Source organism: Columba livia, chromosome 7, assembly GCF_036013475.1.
Source record: "Columba livia isolate bColLiv1 breed racing homer chromosome 7, bColLiv1.pat.W.v2, whole genome shotgun sequence".
Classification (NCBI taxonomy): Eukaryota; Metazoa; Chordata; class Aves; order Columbiformes; family Columbidae; genus Columba; species Columba livia.
Genome location: NC_088608.1, coordinates 23029107 through 23049351, shown reverse-complemented (window position 1 = coordinate 23049351; position 20245 = coordinate 23029107). Strand labels below are relative to the sequence as shown.

The following is a 20245-nucleotide window of genomic DNA, read 5'->3' as shown; positions in this document are numbered from 1 at the left end:
TGATGCTGCCAGCCCCTGAGGCTCTGCCACCTCTTGATCCCCTTCTGTACTTACCAAGTTTGGCTGGGGTTGGGCCTCTTTTTAATGCAGCTTGTTTTCCCAAGGAATGAATGGGGTTGTGGTAATGAGCTGCTGCAAAACACAGAATTGCTGAGGCTGATACCTCAGCTTGAACTCATGGTCATGGGGTACTGCTTCCCTCGCCACAGTCAGAGTGAAAAGAGCTAATTTCTTAACTTTCTGTTTAACTCTTATCATGTTTTTTGATTGGCATATCCTGCCTTAGTGTCACACAGCTTGGTAGCAGCGCTGCATTTGTTGTGCAGTCACATCTTGGCCCTCATGAGCCTGCTGACAGCCTCTGTCTGTAAGGGGAGGGCTGGCACAGTTGGTTATTTTAACAGAGGCAGCCAGGGCCATGGAGATGTCCTGCACTGGTGTCTGTAGGAAGAGCCCTGTGGCTTTGGCCGGCTCAGGACCAAACTGGGACAAGGCAGGAGCTCCATGAGCAGGGCAGGACTGTGCCGTCTTGCCCAGAACGTGATCCTGTAGGGAAGCATATTATTATTCGTACAGCATAAATGAAGTTGTAGCTATTGCTTGTAAAACCCACTTAGCACTATTATTGATTGCAACATCCACGTCCCTGCCTGTGTGCATTCCCATGTGCCCACGTGCACCCCTGTAGTGGTGGCTGTACCTGTGGAACGTGATGGAGATCCCCAGAATTACCTCTCCTCCTGCAGCAGACACAGCGAGCCAGTTGCTAACCTCGCTAAAGTTGCTTGGTGTTAGCAAAGTCTTCCAGAACCAGAATGAAAGTATATGTTTTCACTGCAGGTACTGTGAGGTTTTGTTTGGGGTTTTTTTTTGTTTGCATGTCTGTTTGTTTTTTGCTATGGTTAGGTCCATGGTCATATACCAAAACAGCCCCCTCCCTAAGAAAATAAATGTTTGCCCCTGAAAAGTGCCGTGCTTTTGTGCCACTATCCAGAATAGCAAATGCTAAAAGGTCTTGTTGGTTGTTGAAAGAGAGAAATACAGTGGATGCTTTTTGCCAGTGCACAGTTTTGACTTGTCCTTTCCAAAGGCTCATATTGGTAATGGCCAGGAGCAAATCTACAACTCATCATGCCACTAGGAACAACATAAGCCCGCTGACCTAGATCCGAATCAGCTGCAGTGACCGTGAGCTTATAGGACTAAATCTACAGAAAAACAACTTTTCTGTTGGCCTCCCCTAAGATTTCTCTGCTTTTTTATGGGTGTGCTCCCTTGTTATGAAAACAGGGGTACTTCTGGGCATTTCTGGTAAACACATCAGCACAAACATAAAATCTTCCCAAATGATGATAATACACTCTAACTGTATTGCACAATACAGTACCAAATTAACTCACTTTTTATGTAGTAATTTCTAGTAGCAATATTGGGCAACATTTTTTCCATCATTTAAACTTTGATCTAGATTAATTTTTTTTAAATTTAACAAGCGTGCTTTAAACCAAGCCAACACTTTGGCTGAATTTGTTTAACTAAGGTTTTAATTAAAACATTTTTTAAAACTTCTTTTTAAATTCTAGATATAAGAATGTGATTACCTGGTGTGGAAATCACATACACCTTTATCAGAAATAAAAAATTCAAAAATATAAATAGCCATTTATTTAGCTTTTTCAATAAGTATTTCACTGAAGGAGAGGGGTGGGAAGGTCTGATTTAGTTAGAAGCCAGTCCATTTGGAAAATTTTGTTGTTAAAAATAGAACTTTTCTCAGCAGAAAGTTTTCATCATTCAACCGTGTCTTCAACCGCAACTCCCCTGTGGGTAACTGTGGACTCAAAGCGGGGTTGTGTGTTGCCTTTGGATCTCAGTACACACTGGGGACTGTGCGAGCCTGATGCTGTCCCTGTGCCAGGTAAATGTGGCTGGTTTGGGGTGGCAAGAGGACAAGTCTTACCCTGGTGGCTGAGGCTGCATGGTGGTCCTTCCCATCCAGCTCCTGAAATGTCAGCTTTCAGGTTGAACTTTCTCATCAGTGTTCCTACCCTCTGCTCACACCACAGATCTGTGGACAAAGGCTACACCTGGCATCAGCATGTCCACGGGCGAAGAAAATTAAATTAAAAGAGCTTATCACCAGATGTAAGTAAAAAGTAAAATTTGGGTCTCCCCTTCGTCCTGGGAACAATTCGGTGAAAGATATGACTAGGAAAATTATATTTAGCATGGAACAATCTTCGACCAAGAACTGCACTGAGGAAATTGGGCTCAATTTCACAAACTGACCGATTAGCTTTTGAAAACTGTGTCCTGAGCCCATAAGATATGCTCATAAAGTGTTCAGGCAAGGAAGGATTTTCTGAGCATATAGATTTGGCTAAGTTAGCCATACAGTGAAACAGAACCCAACAAAATATACAGTGGCTAACCACATAACAATCCAAACATCTTTTTTCTTCAGATGAGTACAATAGGGCATCATCTTTGATTTTTTTTTAAAAACGCATGCAATATAACTGCTGGTTATTACTATTACTATAAATTCTTTAGAGGGAAGCAATCATGTTGTATTTGAAGTCTGAAACAATGAAGGCATATTTAGTCATAACAACATGAAAATACCGTATGGGAATGAAAAGCCTGCAGTGCATTCCCGAGACTGAAGAAAACACGATAACTGTGTTTGAGAGAGAGGAGCCAGGTGGTCATGAAACTGAGCACTTCATCATGCTGGACATGCATGTGGCCTTCAGGAGGTCCGACTGAGTCTAATCTTGGCATTTTAGGACTGATGAGCTTAACATGACTCTTGAATTTTCTGTTTTGATAGGGTTTTTAACTGAAATTATTTTGGTTTATTACTCGACAAATGGGAAATGCATCCATTTGCCTTCTTAGTCAACATCAGACAAATTATCTTTCTGAATTGTGTGACTGGATTAAACTTAAATAATGTGTCTTTCAGAGGGTGACTAATTGGAATTTACTGCAAGCCAAGGATGACTTTAAAATCAATTCTGTAGAGTCTTTGTAATCAGACTTACTGATGGTGAGATTTGTATCAGCAAATATGCATACCTTATCCAGCTAACACTGAGAGCAAACAGTGCTCAAGAAAACAGCTGTTTCCCCTGTGCCCTGGAGGACTTCTTCACGGGGAAGTAAGAAAAGTAGAGTCCTGGTAGGACTTAGGCTGAACCACCCTTATGGATGAGGTTTTAGAACAAATGAGAACATTTGAAATAGCAGGTTACAGTCTTTCTTTCTTTTATTTTTTCCTGTTTGTGGTTTTGGTTTGGGGTTTGGTTTTGTTTTGTTTTTTCCTTTAGTCCATATGTACAATGTAGAACCTCTAAACAGATGTCTTGGTTTAAAGGCTGTCATGTTGCTGGTTTTGGTATTTTAGGGCTCATTTTAGTCACTAAAATGTACTGTACCAGAGGCTGCTCTGGCTGCGTGCTCTGCTGAGAGGCTGCTCAGCTATTGCTCCCCGTCGTTCCATTTTCTGTTCACCTCAATCCTGTGAAATCAAGTCCTTAAATAAAATTTTAAAAAGACAGCCCTGCAGTTTTCTTCCGCCTGGCGTCTGCATGGCACGTGGCTCCCTACACATGCAATGACTGCAAATGTCTGTTACAAACAATGAATAAAAAAATAAAATAAAGACTTAGAAAATAGAAGGGAGAAGACTTTCCTCCTCAGGTTTCTACCTCTTTTTCATCCAGTATGTAGCAGACAGTATCTAATAATTGTCCCCATTATGTTAGACTTCAGGCAGAGCCAGTTATAAAGACAGCTGTTGGACAAGGAAGAGGCTGTGGAGAGGAGGCATTGAATCAAGGGCAGCCAAGGGCGTACAACAGAAAAGCAGGACTGGCAGGCTTGCAGGTTGGGAATAGAGACAGCACAGAGCACCTGTCAGGAGAGAACAGCTGCCTGCGGGGTTTGAGTTGAACCCCTGCGTGTGGCTTCATGTGTTTGCTCGCAGGGACGGTGACTCACCTCTGCTATGACTGTGGCTATCTGAGTGGGTTCCTCTCTCTTGCTGTGTTATCTCACTTACTGATAAGCTAAAGATCTGGACCTACCTGATGACCCAAACTGTGGTCAGGAAGGTGTGTACAACAGAAATTCCATTCTTCATTCTGGTTTACAAAAGGAGGGAAGTGGGCTGGGTTAAGAAGAGCACTTGCAAGGCCAAACTCCCTAAATTAGGCGATAGCAGAATTATAGAATTGTGTTGTCTGATAGCAGTTGTGTGAATTTTAATTGCAACACTACTTTATATTGGGGAAATGTATTTGTTATCTATTTCTTACATACATTTTTTTGTAATTTTTCAGTTTCTAGCTCTAAGGCTTTAGCTTTCATCCAGTCCAGGCTTCTGGTGTGCACAGCTGTAGTGCATATAGCACATGTGGAGGGCTGCGAGTGTGGATGAGCCCAGTATTCCTATATTTGTAAACAGCAGAAAGTGCTTTTCACTGAACAATGGGAAGCTGATTTATGTAAAACCAATAAGCGATCTGAGTTAGATTACTGTAACATAAAGTAATGTTAGAATTAAAATTCATAATCTTATAATTGTTTTCCAGATTATAATGTGTTTTCATAATTACAGCCATGAGGTAGGACCTTTCCCTGTTGGGTAGTTTTGCTTACCTTTTTATTGGCATTCTTAAGATTTAATTTTCCAGGATCCAGAGATCAGTTTCTACTAATGTGACTCTATAGTGCAATTGAAAATAAATCAGTTCTTCAGAATCAGGAAAAAGAAAACTGACAATTAAGGAATAAGTATGTCAAAAGACAAACATGCACTCTACCAATGATTGAAAGGAAAAATCACAATGCTTTACCTTGCTTCTTAAGTGGAATTATGCATCATAATAAGGGTTGATTCTGATAATAAATGCCAGGTTATTTCCAACAAAATCAGTTTTCAAACAGTTTATTTCCTAATATGAAGGTTTGGTGATTTATTTTTCCCTTTAAAAAATAAGAGGAATTTTGGTTTCCAAGGAAGCATGTAACAAAAATTTTTCCAGAACTCCACAATTTGCTTCCTGAACTTGTCACTCAAAGCTGTTTGGAGAGGATGACTCCTCAGTGGCAGGCTTAGGTGCACCTTCTTTTATGAGGACTATTGCCTTATGTAGTCCTTGGGAATGAACCTGTGAAGTGGCTTTACTAGAAGGGAAGGAGAGAATGAGTTTGAAAGCCTGTCTGCTTCCTCTACCCCTGAGTGCCCGCTGTTCACACAGATGAGGTTGTCAGGTTTTGCTCTTAGTCCTCACCTCATTTGTTTTTTTATCTCCTATTGCTGTGGAGTGTTACACTTAGGATGTGCAGAAAAATGTGAGAAAGGTGTTTATTCACCTGCAGCAGAAATGAGCAGTTAAAAGCAAGAGAGGCAGATTAAAGTAGCTATTGGAAAAGTATTTCTCAATAGGATGGATCAACCAGCCTCCTGTTTGTATTGAAACTGGGAACTCAGCCAGATACTCCCAAGACCCCTGTATGAGCCGCTAATGCCCTACAGCTTCATCTCATATAAGCTATAGCCAGTGTTTCGATTATTAGCTATTAACTTGCATTGCAGATTAGTGTCTGGTGAAGCACATATGTTGATCCTTAATCTCTGCAACCTGATCCTATGCTGAAACCCAGCAGATTTTAAAAACCTGTAGATAAGGTACTGGTGGCCTTGCAAGGCAGCGGAGGAGGGCTCATGGCGAGCATCACTCTCAGCTGTGTTGGCAGGATTGAGCTAAATGGTAGCGCTGTGATCCAGCTGCAAAACACACACCAATTCCACCCAGAAGACTGCGACAAACTGTGCTCGTCTTTGGTTGTTACTGAGTCATGAGAGATAAAAATACCTCTGCTGCAGAAGGGAGAGTGGCTGTGGAGCTGCAGCCGGTGGCGAGGGCCGGGCGGGCTGCGCTGGGGCTGCCTGCAGGGACAGGCTGTGTGCCAGGAGAGCTCCTCTTGCACCCTCGCTGTCGGGAGGGTGGTCAGCTCTGCGCTGTGAATCACTGCTGTAGTGAGTCAGACCAAAGGTCCGTTTTTGCAGTCTCTGACAAAAGACTGTTTGCAAGTGCTTGGAGAGCCCTAGAAGAAAAAGGGCTGGAGTTGAGTGGCCATGGTGGTGTCCCCTCCCAGCTGTCAGCGTGCAGCTGGTGCAAGCCCCCAGGGCTGGGCTGCCTCGGTGAACAGCTCTGGGTGGGTGCGCATGGGCTGCCCAGGTCCTTTGAGTGCCCCTCACACTTTGCTGCGTCCCGTGACGTCATGATGCTGGTGTGAAGTGCTGTTTCCTTGGGTTGTGTGAGGGGTAGCGAGGACCTGATTGTCCTGGGCACGTTTCATCATCAGTGTCATCTGTCTAAACAGCAGGGTTCAGTCTGATTCGAGACCGTGTGTCACTCACCTTCTGTTAATGTTCACAAATCCCTAATGAGAGGCACCGCAGCAATTTGGGGTTTAGGTCCTTGGTGGAAGGGGTGGTGCAATGAACTTCTGGTGGCATTTATGTTCACACCAGTGCTAGCAGAGGCTGTTATGATGTGAGTTTGACGAGGCTCTTTTTATATCAAAAGGATCGAAAAAATGTCATTTTAGGGAAGGAGTGATGAGCATCAAGGGTCACATTAACTGCTCCCCGCCATGCCTGTCGGTGCCCAGATGTGTCACAAGGGGCCGGGGGAGCTGTCACGTCCCCTGGAGCTGCCGTTCCCTGTACGCACCTGAGGGTGCCCTGACGCCCCCCTCACCCCTCGAGGGCGGAGAGGCGCCATTTCGTAGGGGCGCCGGCCTGACCCCGGGCTGGCAGCCCTCCCGGAACCAGCGGGGGAGCGGCGCTGCCCGCCCCGCCGGGGCTCCATTGGCTGCGGCCCCGGGGCCCGCGGGGCCGCCCCCGCCCGCCCCCCGCCCCGGGGGCGGTGCCGCCCCGCCCCGCGCGCTGCAGCGTCGCCCGCGAGCCGGGCGCGAGGCGTGTGTCCCCGCATGGCGCGGGAGCGGCTGCGGGACATCCCCCCCCGCACCCCCAGCCCGGCCGGAGCGCAGCCCAGCCCGCCGCGCTGAGTTAGCCAGCAGCTGCCCGGCCATGGCCGCGCCGCCCCTCCCAGCGGTTTAGGTCCCCGAAATGGTCCTTTTCGGTTTTTCCCCTCGAGTCTGATCCGCGCAGAGCGGTCCGGGGGGCTGTGTCCCCTCCCCGCCAGCCCCGGCTATGCCTTCCCGAGAGTCCTGGCACGGGCACAGGGCCGGCAGCGCTGCGGTGCACAACTCGCCGCAGGAGAGCCGGCAGCGAGATCTACTGCTGGCAGCCCTGGGGATGAAACTGGGCGCTCGGAAGTCATCGGTGACAATCTGGCAACCTCTGAAACTCTTTGCTTATTCACAGCTGACATCGCTTGTCCGAAGAGCAACTCTGAAAGAAAATGAGCATATTCCAAAATACGAGAAGATTCATAACTTCAAGGTAAGGAATGCTGCTACTTATTTCTTTTTAAGGCACAGGGGCTATAGTTCTGGTTTTAAAATGGGCCCAGTATTGCAAGAAAATACTATATATGGAGACTCTTGACTTCCTGGGCACTTAAATGCGTCAATTAATTCTCATTGCCACTTAAATCCATTAGACGTCTTTACAACATGTCAGCAGTAGAATGAGGATTTTGTTGTTGACTGCTCGTGTGCATGTATTATTTCAATATTACTTGCTGTATCTAGGTTATCTCTTTTAATTAGAATTCTTGTATACCAACAGATGCTAAAGGTGAGAAAAACTGGCAAAGTTTTCTTTCATTTCAAATGAATGTACTTCAGTTCTACTTATGATGGTATGTGGTGAAAAAGTCTTTTAGATCTGTGATTAGTGGATTAAACTGATCTTATCTCAGTTTATCGCTGGTAAATAGCTTTGGAGGTAAGAAGCATGTTCTGCTACATCTGGATTGAGCAGATGGTCAGCATTTCCCTTACTTTCTGGCTTTTCTCCTGCATTAATGAATTGAGTGTGTTGAAAGCAGCGTGGCACATACCATGGGGCTATTGGAGCTGCTGACTTTAGTAATTACCTTGTGTTTTAATAAAATTTACTTAGTCTTCTATGTAGCTTCTAATTATTGTTTTAATTAGTTTAAATAAGCTCTTTGGCAAAAGCCACACGTGTCAATACAACATACGTATGTTTTGTGTCAGGATCTGTAGTAAGTGTCCAGTAAGGATTTAGTAATTTTAACCTTTTGGTGGTCAAATGCGTCTCGTCATAGACAGTCTTTATTTGTGAGACTAAGTGAATTGATGTTATACTGAAGTCCTGTAGATGACGGTACAAACTTCATATACAGTACCTGAAGCCCAGATTTTATCTTTAACGTGTGCAGTTTTTTCCCACATGTAGCTTTTGCGTTTACTTATTTTAGGAGAAGAAGAAATCATAAATATAATGCAGGCATCTGATGATATAATGATCTGTTAATTGTCTCTTGTTTTCAGTTTTGATTTCCATCATATGCATGTGCATGTATGAAAGTACACATATGTGCACATGCATATATTTACCTGTCGTCCATCTGATTTCATTTAAACCCCCTTCTGGCTTTTGAGTTCAGATAATCACTGAAATTGGAAACTATGTGATCAGGATGTTTGTTTGACCTGAGTTCTTCGATAAAGCATGAATTTGAAAACCATGTACAAAGTGTTATATAAAAAAGTGTTTAATATGAACGCTTGGCATAAAATAATCCTGGTGGCTGTTAGTTAAACGCAGAGCTTTTTTTTCACAGATTCCTGAAGTGTCCTAGAGATCTGAAATGTCTTGCAACTTTCATTTGTTCGTTAGAGTTTGAATGTAATTATTGTAGATGCCAGAAGATAGTGATTTTCCAGGTACTACACCGTATGTAGGATAATACGTATTTAATTTTGCGCATGTCTGTATTCATCAGTTGCTTTCCTTTAACAACCTGAAACACATCCAGTAACCCGTTTTTAATTCATTTGCATTTGTTTATTTGTTGTGGGTTTGTTGGTTGGTTGGTTTTTGTTGTGTGTGGGGTTTTGTTTGTTTGTTTTCTAGTAACTGTTTGAGAAGTTTGGAAGCTGTGGGTTTTCCAGTCCTTTTTCAAAAGCAAACTGTGTGTCCGATCCAAGGTCATAGCTATAGCACAAACTTTCCACACAGATTGTTTTCTTTATAATAGTCCTACTGTAGTTCCTTTATATGTGCAGTTGCCAGAAAAATATACCTTGAGGAGTAACTCTTTCTCAAGTCAGTGAAATGGAGTCAACTTACACAGATAATTTTTGCTATTAAAAAGTAGAACAAACCCCTCAGTCCTTAAAGGGTACGTAGCAACCAGCCTACCCGCTGAAGGAATGCTGCTGGTGCTCATGAGCTCTAAAAGTGGCTGCTGTCCTGTTTTTAAAAAAATAACCATAAGTCCTTCATAATAATTGCATTGTGGATCTGAAATGAATGGCCATCATTATTTCATGCACTTCTCTCTTTTATAATCCCTTGCATCTGTCAAATTTTTCTTCTCACGTGTATAGACATCATCATTTAAAATGTCTACAGAAGTCTCCCATGTTCCCGGCCAAGCAGCAAATGTGCCACCCGTGTGGGAAGGAAGGAAATGTCAGTCCCATAGTCTTGGAGGCTGATGTTTGAAACAAGACTAGAAAAAAGCAGCCAAGAAATTAAATAAATATATATATTGCAGCTAACCAATAGTGACTGCTGTCCCCAGGGGCTTCACCAGCAAAAAAGAGGACACACGCTGCTTTGTACCTCTGCGGCTAATCTTCTCTTCGTTGTACAGGAATGAGGCAACAGAGGGGGACCCCTGACCCTTTCCCAGCTGCTTCTTTGGTCAGGCACTTTACCAGTCACACAAATGCAAGGGTCTCAGAAATCCTTTTATATTGGAAATGCTGTAACATCCCAGCAGAGGGAGGAGAAGTGGAGAATCATTAATGCACAGCAGCTCCTGCCCTTGACTTAGTGAAGGAAAGAAGGGAGCAGCAGCTGCTCCAGGGGCAGGCTGGGCTTGGCCACAGGTTGGGAGACCTCAGTTCCCCCTCCCCCCTGCACCTCCTGTCCTCGTGCGGTGGGGACACAGGTGGAGGTTGGACCTTCAGATTCTATTGCCTCCAGCAAAGCTCAGGTAGCAGAACAGTGGCAGAGGAGCGGTGTGGTGATGGCCCTTACAGGGGTGCAGATGCTGAGGGAAGGGGTAGACACAAAAGCTGGTTTTAACTCTTAAATCACCAAGAGGTCTCCTGAATAAACCCGTTAATCTGTGTTTTGCTCCAAGGGCTGTTTGAAAGGAGAATGTAAAGACAGTTCTGCTAGGAATGCTGACATAGAGGTTTTTCTCTTGTTTAAATCTGCTGGAATGTGAGTTGTCTCCTGGCTGAAGTGAGCAGGCTGGCCAGCCAGGTGGTGCGGATCTCTGCGGGCAGAGCTGGCCGGTCATGGTCTCCAGCTCCCTAGTATCCTCCTGACTGGGGAGGTCCGGTCGCTCCGGAGCACATCTCAAATGCAAATACAGAGTGGCTGAATTCTCTTAATCTCCATCAGTAAAGAAAAGGATGATGATTTATAAATTCAGATCCGATTGAGTTTTTAATGCTTGTTCCTCGGGATGAGAGCTAGGTAGTGAAAATATTTTAATTTTTTTAAGCATATGTGGGCTTTTTCTAATTTATAAAAAGTTTTCAATTAATATTTCTGTGTTCTCCTCTATAATCTAATATAAAAGACTCATTTTTAATAATTCAAATATATCAGCTAAAAGAGATCTATATTGTTTGATACAGCATTTTATTTGCTTTTCTGAAATCCAGCATTATATACGAGATCTCTTGTAAAATGAATGACCAGACAATATCAGGACAGACACTTCACCATCCTCAAAATCTCAGCTCCACCTTCTTTCACAGGAAGGCTTTTCCTCTCTTTCAGTTTCCTGCCCTTTATGGGGAAGAAATCTCCCTGGACTCCATGGCACATGTGACACATGTGTGATGGATGTCAGGTTTGGTTTTCCACCCAATGTAGATGAACAAGAGCGTCTTCTATTTGGAAGCTCTGAGAGATCTGTGGGGTGCGCTTCAAAGTGCTGGCAAGTAGCATAGCTGAAGCCAGTGGTGTTATTTTCTTACAAAAAGAAGCTTTATCATAGGGGAGGGTTCTGTAGCATTTCATGGAAGTGGACAGAGTAGATTTATATCTAATCATTCCCACAAATTTATTCTACAACTGGACCCTACCAATATGAATGCTTTTTTGTGTCCCTTATATATCTCGTATTTGCTTATCTTCTCCCCAAAATGCAGCAACTGTGATAGCCTGTACATTAAGATAGAATTTATTGCCTAGCTGAGACCTGATCCACTCAGTGATTTCAAGGGGAGGAAGCAGCTGGGCACCTCCTGGGCACGCAGGGGAAGGAAGAGCTTTGGGCAACAGCAGGAACCTCAGATTTGAAGGGAAAATGGACCTGTGGCAAACTGTCAAGTGGATTGAAACATTCCAGGTTGGTTATTGAGAGGAGGACCAGAAGGGACCTTTGAGTTGGGATATGTGAGACAGGCTTTGGGCCAAAGGACTTACACAGCAGGCAAATCTGAGCTGGGTTTAAGGTTACCTCATCATCTCTCTCTGGTGAGGCAGTTTTTATTGGGGTGCTGAACTCACAGGATTCCTCTTGCTCAGTCCTCCAGACTTTCCCTCTCTGCATCTCCTCATCTCTCCATCTCCCGGCTACATCCCATAGGTTTTTCTTAAAAAAAAAAAAAAAATATATATATATATATATATATATATATATATATATGTGTGTGTGTGTGTATATATATATACATGTAATGAGGTACCTTCTGCCTTGAATTCATCCCTGCCTGACATGGACCATCTTCTGCACCTTGTCCCCATCTGGTGCCATGCTTTGGACTTGGGCACTGACCTCTCTCCTTTGCCTGCTGTTTGTGTGGGGTTGGAGAAAACAGTAGAAATATGCTTGAAAAATGGCAATGGCAAGGAGGGCAGTCCTGGAAGAGGAGCATTAGCTGAGAGTTATGGGATGGTAGCTTAAAGGGAAGAGAAAAGGGAAAATTTGATATTAACAGCAAGAAGTCTCCTGGGTATTGAAACTTCTTAGTCACTCCCCAGTCACTTAGCAAATTTAGAATAAGCCCAGACAAAACACCTTAAAGGTCTTCACTCGCCTCCAGCTTTTGTGACTCACGGGCCCTGGGGAATTTTTAGCTCCCTTGGCTGGTTACATGTCTCCCTCCAGACCCCTCTGGCTCCTGACGACTCGAGTTGGCCGAGCACTCTGCAGGTGTTCTGTAGCTGCCGACAGTGGAAGATATAAAACCACTCTTCTGCCGAGATTAGTGCTGCGGTGCTTCACTGAAGCAAGAAGGTGTCTGTGCCTGTCAGAGCTGGACTGAAATCTGTGTTTCCATGCGTCATTTTCCCTAGGATATTGTCTCATTTCTCTCTTTTCACAAAATAGATATGTCTCCACAGTACTCTTTTTTTGCTGTCTTTCTGTGCAGCTTTTAGTACTGTCTTGCTGTTTCTTAGTCACTATCTTACTAATGCACAGGCACAGTCAATTAATTGTAATTAACAGTTGCAAGGCTGCTTGGTGGGTCGGTGAACATTCAGAACTTAATTCCCTTTCAAGTGAACACTTCTTCCAGAGAGGAGCGATGTTTTTCCACAGCCGCTTAAGCCAAGTCAACAGAGATGCTGATGGGTCTTGTTTGTTGAGATTTCCTCATCGCCATCCTTGACTGAAGCAGCATCCTGGCTTTCTCTTTGAGGATGACCCATTTGAAAGGCCAATCAGGGAGCTCCAGAACAGAGACAATGTGCTTTTCCAGAAAGAACTGTGGGTAGAATATAGCCTTAAACATGCACAGAAAGTGAAAGCTCAGGTGAGGATCAGTCTCTATGGGAAGAGCTTTGCTAGTATAGACAGACTCAAGCATCGCTTTAAGGAAGAGACTGTTGATTTTAACAACAGTTACTCTGCTGGTTAGATTTGTTCTGCTGCTTTGAAACAAATAAGATAACCTAGCCTAGATTTTACTTGTATAATTTCATCTGTACTAGTTGTTTTGCTAGTGTAAAAAGTCATAGCAGTTCTATGTCAAATCTTATTCTAATATGAGCCACTCAGCTAAGCGGTGCCTAAACACTGGGAACAGGGAGATGGAAAGTGCAGAAGAAGTGCTGAGAAAAGACCAGAAACTGTAACAAAGTCTTACTAGATTAAGCAGAGCCATTTTTCTGTGACTTCTAACATGAACTCATTTCTATTTCTGATCTCCTGAAAACTGGGGCAGATGCCGATTCAGGGTAAATTGGTCTGGCTCCACTGAAAAGAGGATGCTGATATTTTATTAGGTACGGACCCGGCACTGAACATACTTTCAAAGCATCTTTAAGTGAGTCACTGTGCTCAAATGAATATTCAGAAAAAGAGCTTGGGTGCCTCCTGCACAGTTCCCAGGGGAAGTCTCTGCACCTTCTCACAGATGAAAAAACCTCAGGAAATTTGATGTTTCTTTTAGACTCCTAGTACTTGGGGGGAAAAAGCATTTAAAGACAGGGAAAATATCTGGAGAACAAAACTGGAGAAAAGCTTCCACAAAACTTCTGACATCTCATCAGCTCTCTGTTGCTTCTGAAACTCACAATGTATTATAAGACAGTTCAAGCCAGAAAAGCTTTCAGGCATTGATGGATTTTAGTCTCCTAAGCTATTTACTTAATGTTACTTCTACTTTTTTACTTTTTTGGAAAAGCCAGAGCTTTTCCAAAGCAGATTCCAAAGAGCACAATATTATTTAACCCTTTCTGTTTTCATAGTGCTAGTCCCTGAATTCACGCTTTGCCTCTGTTTGGGGGGGGGGGGGGGGGGCGGAAAAAAGCAGCAGCCTTTTTTTCTAAATCCTTTATTTTATCTCTAATCCCTTCCTACTGCACCAGTATTTTTAGAAGTCCCCAGCTGTGGCTCCTGCGAGTCTCCCATGTGCACAGCCCCAAGAGCGAAGCAGCTCGTGCCAGTGGTGAAGCTGGGAAGCGGCTCTGCTGGGCAAGACTGGGAGTTTGCTTCAAGGACCATGTAGCGCATGTCGTGCTCTCTCATCATCAACAGCTTTTCCTCCAAATTAGCCTCAGCATCATTGCAAAAGCGTTTAGGAATCTCCTAGGGGCTTATAGTCTATTTATATAATTGCATAGATTATATTTACATCACCGTATATAGCATATATGGTATGTATTTATATGCAATTTCAATTCTAAGGTTTTTATTAAATTTTTACTTATAGTTTCACATTTTTTTGTACGGACACAGCTATTAAATAACTTGGGTTTGGAATAAAATGGATAATGTTCCAGTTTCTAGATATAAATTTAAAGAAAATCTGCTATTCCATCCTGAAAGAAAGACAGCCATTTTAATTGAATTTACAAGTGAAAAAGCGTGCTACTCTCCATTTTCTTTTTGCTTTAGCTCTCGTAGAATATGACATAACCACAGTTTCCAGTTGTTCCCATCTCTGCTGACATGATCAGTACAAACCAGCAAGCAAACAAGACGTGACAGCGCTTCTGGCTCCAAGTGGGTGAGGACCTGGAGGAGGGATTGCCTGCTCAGCATTCATCTCAGTGCACCCACTGGTGATAGCAATGCTATTTATACTCTGCTCTGAACCACGCAGCATTCCACCACATCTCTTCTCCAAAGCTGATGGACAGTCCTTGGGGTGGTCCCAGACTGACCCCCATGTTATACCCCAGCTGGTCTGGGCAAAAGTCTCTGACTCTGTTTCAGTGGCCTCAGTTACTGTCGTTTCTGTTGCACCTTTGCATGAGTGTGATTCTCTTGCAGATACAGCTCTGCCATGTAGGTTGTCATGGCAGTCTTTGCTTGTCAGATTACTCATCAGCAGCAATATTTGACTCACAGGAGGAATGTCATGTGCTGGAATATTGGGAGTGATCAGACCCTTGTTTTAGAAGCACCATCTAATCATCATTACGTATGCAAGGATTAATGTGAAGCATTGACCAAGCTCAGAGTTAAGTCAGTTGGCTTCCTCACTGTCATTTCTTCTGTACCCTTCACATCCAGCAACCTCTGCCTGGACCAGGGATGAATGAGAAGGTCATGCCTGTTGGGTGCCAGCGTGGGCACAGTCAGTGCCTGATAAAATCGGCTGTAACAGGGCAGACAGACATCAATAATACAGGCCGAGTTCATTGTATTAATTGAGACTTATGCTATCTCCCTTACCCAATTAAAAGCTTGGTAGAGTCCCAACGGGCAGAAGTGAGTTGATGGAATTGCAGATCAGCCAGGACCGCTGAGCTGACAGCCTACAGCAGCAGTGTCCTGTCATCCTTGGGAGCTGAGAGACAGTATGGCCAGCAGAACTGCATCTTTGGAGCACTGCATGGTACAAATGCTGGATGTGTGCCGTTTATTCAGTCCCTGATCAGTTTGGTCTCCTCCTCAAATAACAACAAGGCATCTAGCCAGAGCATAGGACTGGTAGCCCAAAAGGGTAGATCAGCAATTATTTTTTCTGTCATTTTTCAAGTTGATGTGTTTTGTCCCAACACAGGCAGTAGTGCCTGGATCTTCCAAACCCCATTATTCTCACCAGCAGAGTGGCATGAAGGGCCGTGGAAGAAGCTGCGCTCCTCAGTACGGAGCATGGGTCCTGCGGGCGCTCAGGGAGATCATGGCAGCAGCTTCTCCTCAGGGAAGGCTTTTTTGTACACTGTCACAAGGACTTTTGTTTTCAGTGTTGATTTTGCATCTCTATAGTTTGTCAGATCCAGCCTTGCTTTCTTCCCAGGACTGGCTTTGCGAAAGCTCTGCTGATCCATCATGTTCTTTCACGTCATGTTTGCACAGCACTTTGCTGATATTTCCTCCTCCTCTTCCTCCCTGCCTTGACAAGTGATATAATATGAGTCTCCCCGTTATGAATATTAATTATCTGCTGGCTCATTCTTGTTTTTTAGACAGCAATCAAGGCTAGCGGAACAACTGTCTTGTAAAAACCAAAAGCATAAAAAATAAGTGGAGTTACAAGATACATGGGTAACTAACTTGAGCAGTGACCTTTATAGAGCTTGAGAAATAATGGTGGTAGATCTGCTTGAGGAGTTCACAGCTGGTGGTGTAATCTGTTGTCAGAGACACCGGATCATTTTTTATTTGATTCTTCTAAAACTTTGTCTCTTTTTTTAAATAAATATTTTCATTAAAAGCAAAACAAAAATAAATTGCATTCTGGGACACTTACAGTTATTAATCACAGGAGTGAAGCTGTTTTTCTCTGCGCAAAAGAAAATGGCTTTCGAGCATAAGCAAAAACCTCTCCTTTTATGTAAGATCACAGTAGTTAAATGTTTATTATACTTTGCTGATATTGTGGGAGAGTTCAAAATAGAAATGCCTGAGTGTAAGCCCAACATGAGGCTCTCCTCCTACCTCAGACTCGCAGGACCGCATAGTGATAGGATTTTATCTAGTTTCTGAAGCAAGTATTTTTATTTACAGTTATCTAGATTTTTCTTTTAAATTTCATATTATAATATTGAATTTTACAAATTAGGATTAAAACCTGTTTATGTTGCTCTCCTGCTCACCTATTTTCCACATTCTTAAAAAATCACTGGCAGTTGAAACGTTATGGAAAGAGACAAAAAAAGGATTTTTGGGGTGGGAGTGAGAATGGAAGGGTTGGGAGATATAAAGCCAAAGTTGGCAATCCTGCTCTCTCACATTTTATAAGACTATAAAATCTGCATATGGCAGATGCTCTTTTTATAAGGGGAAAGAAGCCCCTTGTAATTTAAGTCAGGATCTCTGGGATTCTGCTGGGTGTGTTTTCAGAAATTTTTCTGGAAAGCATGCTTTAGTTTTGAAAACAAGCAAGTTGCTTGGCAGGTTTTTAGAATGGGGAATTAAAAATAAATATCAGAATGTTGTATTAAACAGCGTCATGTAATAAATGCAGTATTGTTTGCAGGTGCTGGCTCTTGAACTAGCAAAGGGATGCAAACGTGTTTCTTTTTAGCATGCTGCCAGATCCCCCTCTGCAGGATGGAACAGGATTAGAGGCTGTTCAGACCTCAGAAGACAAATTTTTCACTATTTTCTGGCATCGCTTACTGTGTCTGATTTCATTTCCAGAGATGGTGCCTATTCAGACCAGCACGGGGTCAGATGTCCAGTTCCGCTCCGTGGTACGGGAGGATTAACGCTCCGGCACCGCTGAGCTCTGGGGACAGACAGCGACGCTTAGAAACCCCAAAAGAGGCTTCTGAGCTGCTCCTGCTGGGTTGTGTGCACCAGGGACAGGAGGACATGGTGGCCTCTGGGCCTCCTAATTAATATAGCCAGAGAACCTCCCTAAGGTGCGTCCGATAAAGGACGAAGCAAGGTAGAACATTATGAAATGTCGAAAAACCCCTACTCAGCTTTTAATGTATTTTGAGTTAGCCATCAGAATAATGGATAAGAAAGAGTAATTTGATGGGGCAGTGTAAAGGTGAGCGGGCTCTGGATAAATCTTCTAACAGAGAAGTTTGTTTCTTAACTGATGATATGGAAAGGCATTTCAGTATTTGGATGAAGCCTGGATGCACAGGACGAGAGAGTGATGCTAATGGTGCTGAGACAGTGATCCTGAAGGACAGAGTCAATCTTGATCTTGTGAAGGGTGACGGACACATGCAGCGTTGGTAGGGAACAGCAAAAGTCTGTTTTGTCCTTGTCATTTTCAAGTTGATGAGTCAGGTAAACTTCTCTGAGGGGTCAGTGAGAGCCAGGATGATGTCAGGGGAACTGGCTGTAGTAGAAGGGTATTTTTTTTAATCTAGGTTAAATCTAGTCTAATTGTTATTAGAAACATAAGAGACATAATAAAAAACGAAAAATGAAGGGAGGCCAAAGGTTGGAGCGGCATTTTTGGGATGTGGTGCACCCCATGGAAGAGTTCCTATGGAGTTGGAAACTGTGGTGGGGGCAAGATGCCAAGTAGAAGGGATGATCACTGCTAAAACCATAGCTGGTTAGAGATGGGGCACCTGAGGTTTGGTATCAGCCCTGGAGACAGTGCTGGGCAGGCCAGGGTAGGACCCCAGCACCCAGGAAAAGGAAATGCTTCAGCAAAGGACACATTCAGAGCATTTGATGGGTTGAAATCAATGAGTGGAGAAGCACAGGATAGTATTGTTCTTCTTATTTAGCAAGAAATATTACAGTGTCAGAATTTGTTCTTGTTCTGCCTAAAGAAAGAAGTTAAAGTGTCAGCATTTCAGGGAACAAGGCAAAATTCCCTCTCTTTTACAATAAGAAATACTAAAAAAAAACTTTAGAAAACTGAAAAGTATTCTGAAAAAGATTATTTTTTTCCTCACACTTTTGAACTGTCATTTTTGTTTCTATTTTCCCCAACAGGAATTTTCAGAGATATTTTAAATAAGTGGTTTTTTTGAGGAATATTTCTTTGACCAAAAAAAAAGTAACAGAAAGGCAGCTTGGTTTATTGGTTTTGGTTTTGTTTTTTCCTCAAGAAAGTCCTGTTAGTCCTGCAGGCATTAAAGCACAGCATTTTGCTTGAGGATATTAAAATGTGCTTATTCTGGGTAGGGAAAGCTGCCAAAGATCTGGAAAAAAAACCAAAGCTGAGGAAGAAAGCCAAGGGGATGTGGGTAGTGCAGGTGGGTAACAGAGAAGAAGGTGTGAAAAATCTCTCTGTGGTGCAAGCAAAAAAGAAAATGGAGATTACAGCTGCTGACAGCCCTGTCATTGTGTGCGGTGTGGAGTCGGCTGGAGCTGCAGGGGCAGGGGAGGCAGCCGGTGCCAGCGCTGGGGGCACCCGAGCTTGCCCCACTAGCCTTCCTCCTGGGCTGCTCAGCGGCACAGGGCTGGAGGCGATTGTAAGCCCAGTTTAGCACAGACACACACACGAATTACTGGGGGAATTCAAGAGTAACTTTCCAGACTAGTACAGCGATTTACCTCCCTACTGCTTTGTGGGGAGCAAATGCCCAAGAGGCTGCAGACCCTCCTGTAGCCAAAACTGAAACGCAATCTGAATTGCTGGGTGCTGCTCTGGGTTGTCACTTGTTCGAGGTAAATGTCGCCTGGGATCCAGCTGCTGGTGAAACCCGTGGTGCAGGGGATGCTCGAGGCCTCGGTCAGGCCACTTCACGTTCTGCCGTGTACGACCAGAGCTCTGCGTGGATGTCGGGCACGTGAGGCTGCTGCCTGCTCTGGTGCCCGCTCAGTAACTCTGGAGAACCGAGTGAGTTAAGCCTAAAGCATTTTTATTACATTTCACTATGAATTTCATTTCTTTCTGATCACCAGTTACTGATTCTTTTTGTCAGCCTGTCTGTTCTGTGTAGAGGCTCAAAGCCTTTTACGCTGGCTGAGGAAGTAATGATTTTCTCTGCAAAGAATCCTGTGGTTTGCTACAGCAGGAACTTTATCAGAATAAAATCAGAAGCAGCTAATGGTGGCTGCAGGATTTGTAATGAGCATGTGAGGTGGGATTGAAAGCAGCATTGGTTTTTTTCTTCCTTAGCTTTGAATTTTTTTCCTGGTTCGGTGGATTCTTGTTTCCATTTACTAGATTCGTTTGAATTTTCAATATGTAGCGTTAGTCTGAAGAGAGTAATTTCCTTTTGGGGTTGTTCTGAACTGGAAAGCCCCTAAGTGCATTTGCAGTGTTTCTGTGTAGCACTGGTATTTTTGCCTGGCAGGACTCCCTCCGCCTGAGGCGAAATCTTGCAGCCCCCTACGCATTTCACACAGTACCTTGTGGAGAGGAGGACAAAGCTGAAGACGTTTTTAATTGAGGGGTGAGCTCTTGCACCGTCGCCGCAAAAGCCTTGCCTTGTGGCTAAAATCCTGCTCTGATGCCGAGTGTGGGACTCGTGCCCCATGTGGAGTGGGAGCAGATCCCCACAGAACCGAGTCTGCTGCTGCGGACGGCTGGGATGGAGAGCTCACCTTCCCACAGGGCTGCCGGAGTCCTGACACTTAAATCTTTCTGACTCCTCTTTCTTCCTCTCCTGCAGCGATACAGGGAAGCTTCCAGCGACTGCATGTGTTGCCTTCGAAGGAAAGGAGTTCTGCCTTGTTTAGACACATTGATGTCTGTGAAACAGTTGGGTCATTTT

The 20245-nt window shown here is 43.9% G+C and overlaps 1 protein-coding gene across 4 annotated transcripts in view; it reads left to right on the top strand.

Moving 5' to 3' along the window:
• The window catches only part of CHN1 (chimerin 1), a 101513-nt gene that overhangs the window by 63089 nt on the left and 18179 nt on the right, over positions 1-20245 (top strand). For all 4 annotated transcript variants that reach the window (XM_065068830.1, XM_065068831.1, XM_021281734.2 and 1 more), the window contains one exon: positions 7406-7483. In XM_065068830.1, coding sequence (XP_064924902.1) covers positions 7406-7483 — 78 coding nt within the window. The remainder of the gene's footprint in view (positions 1-7405; positions 7484-20245) is intronic.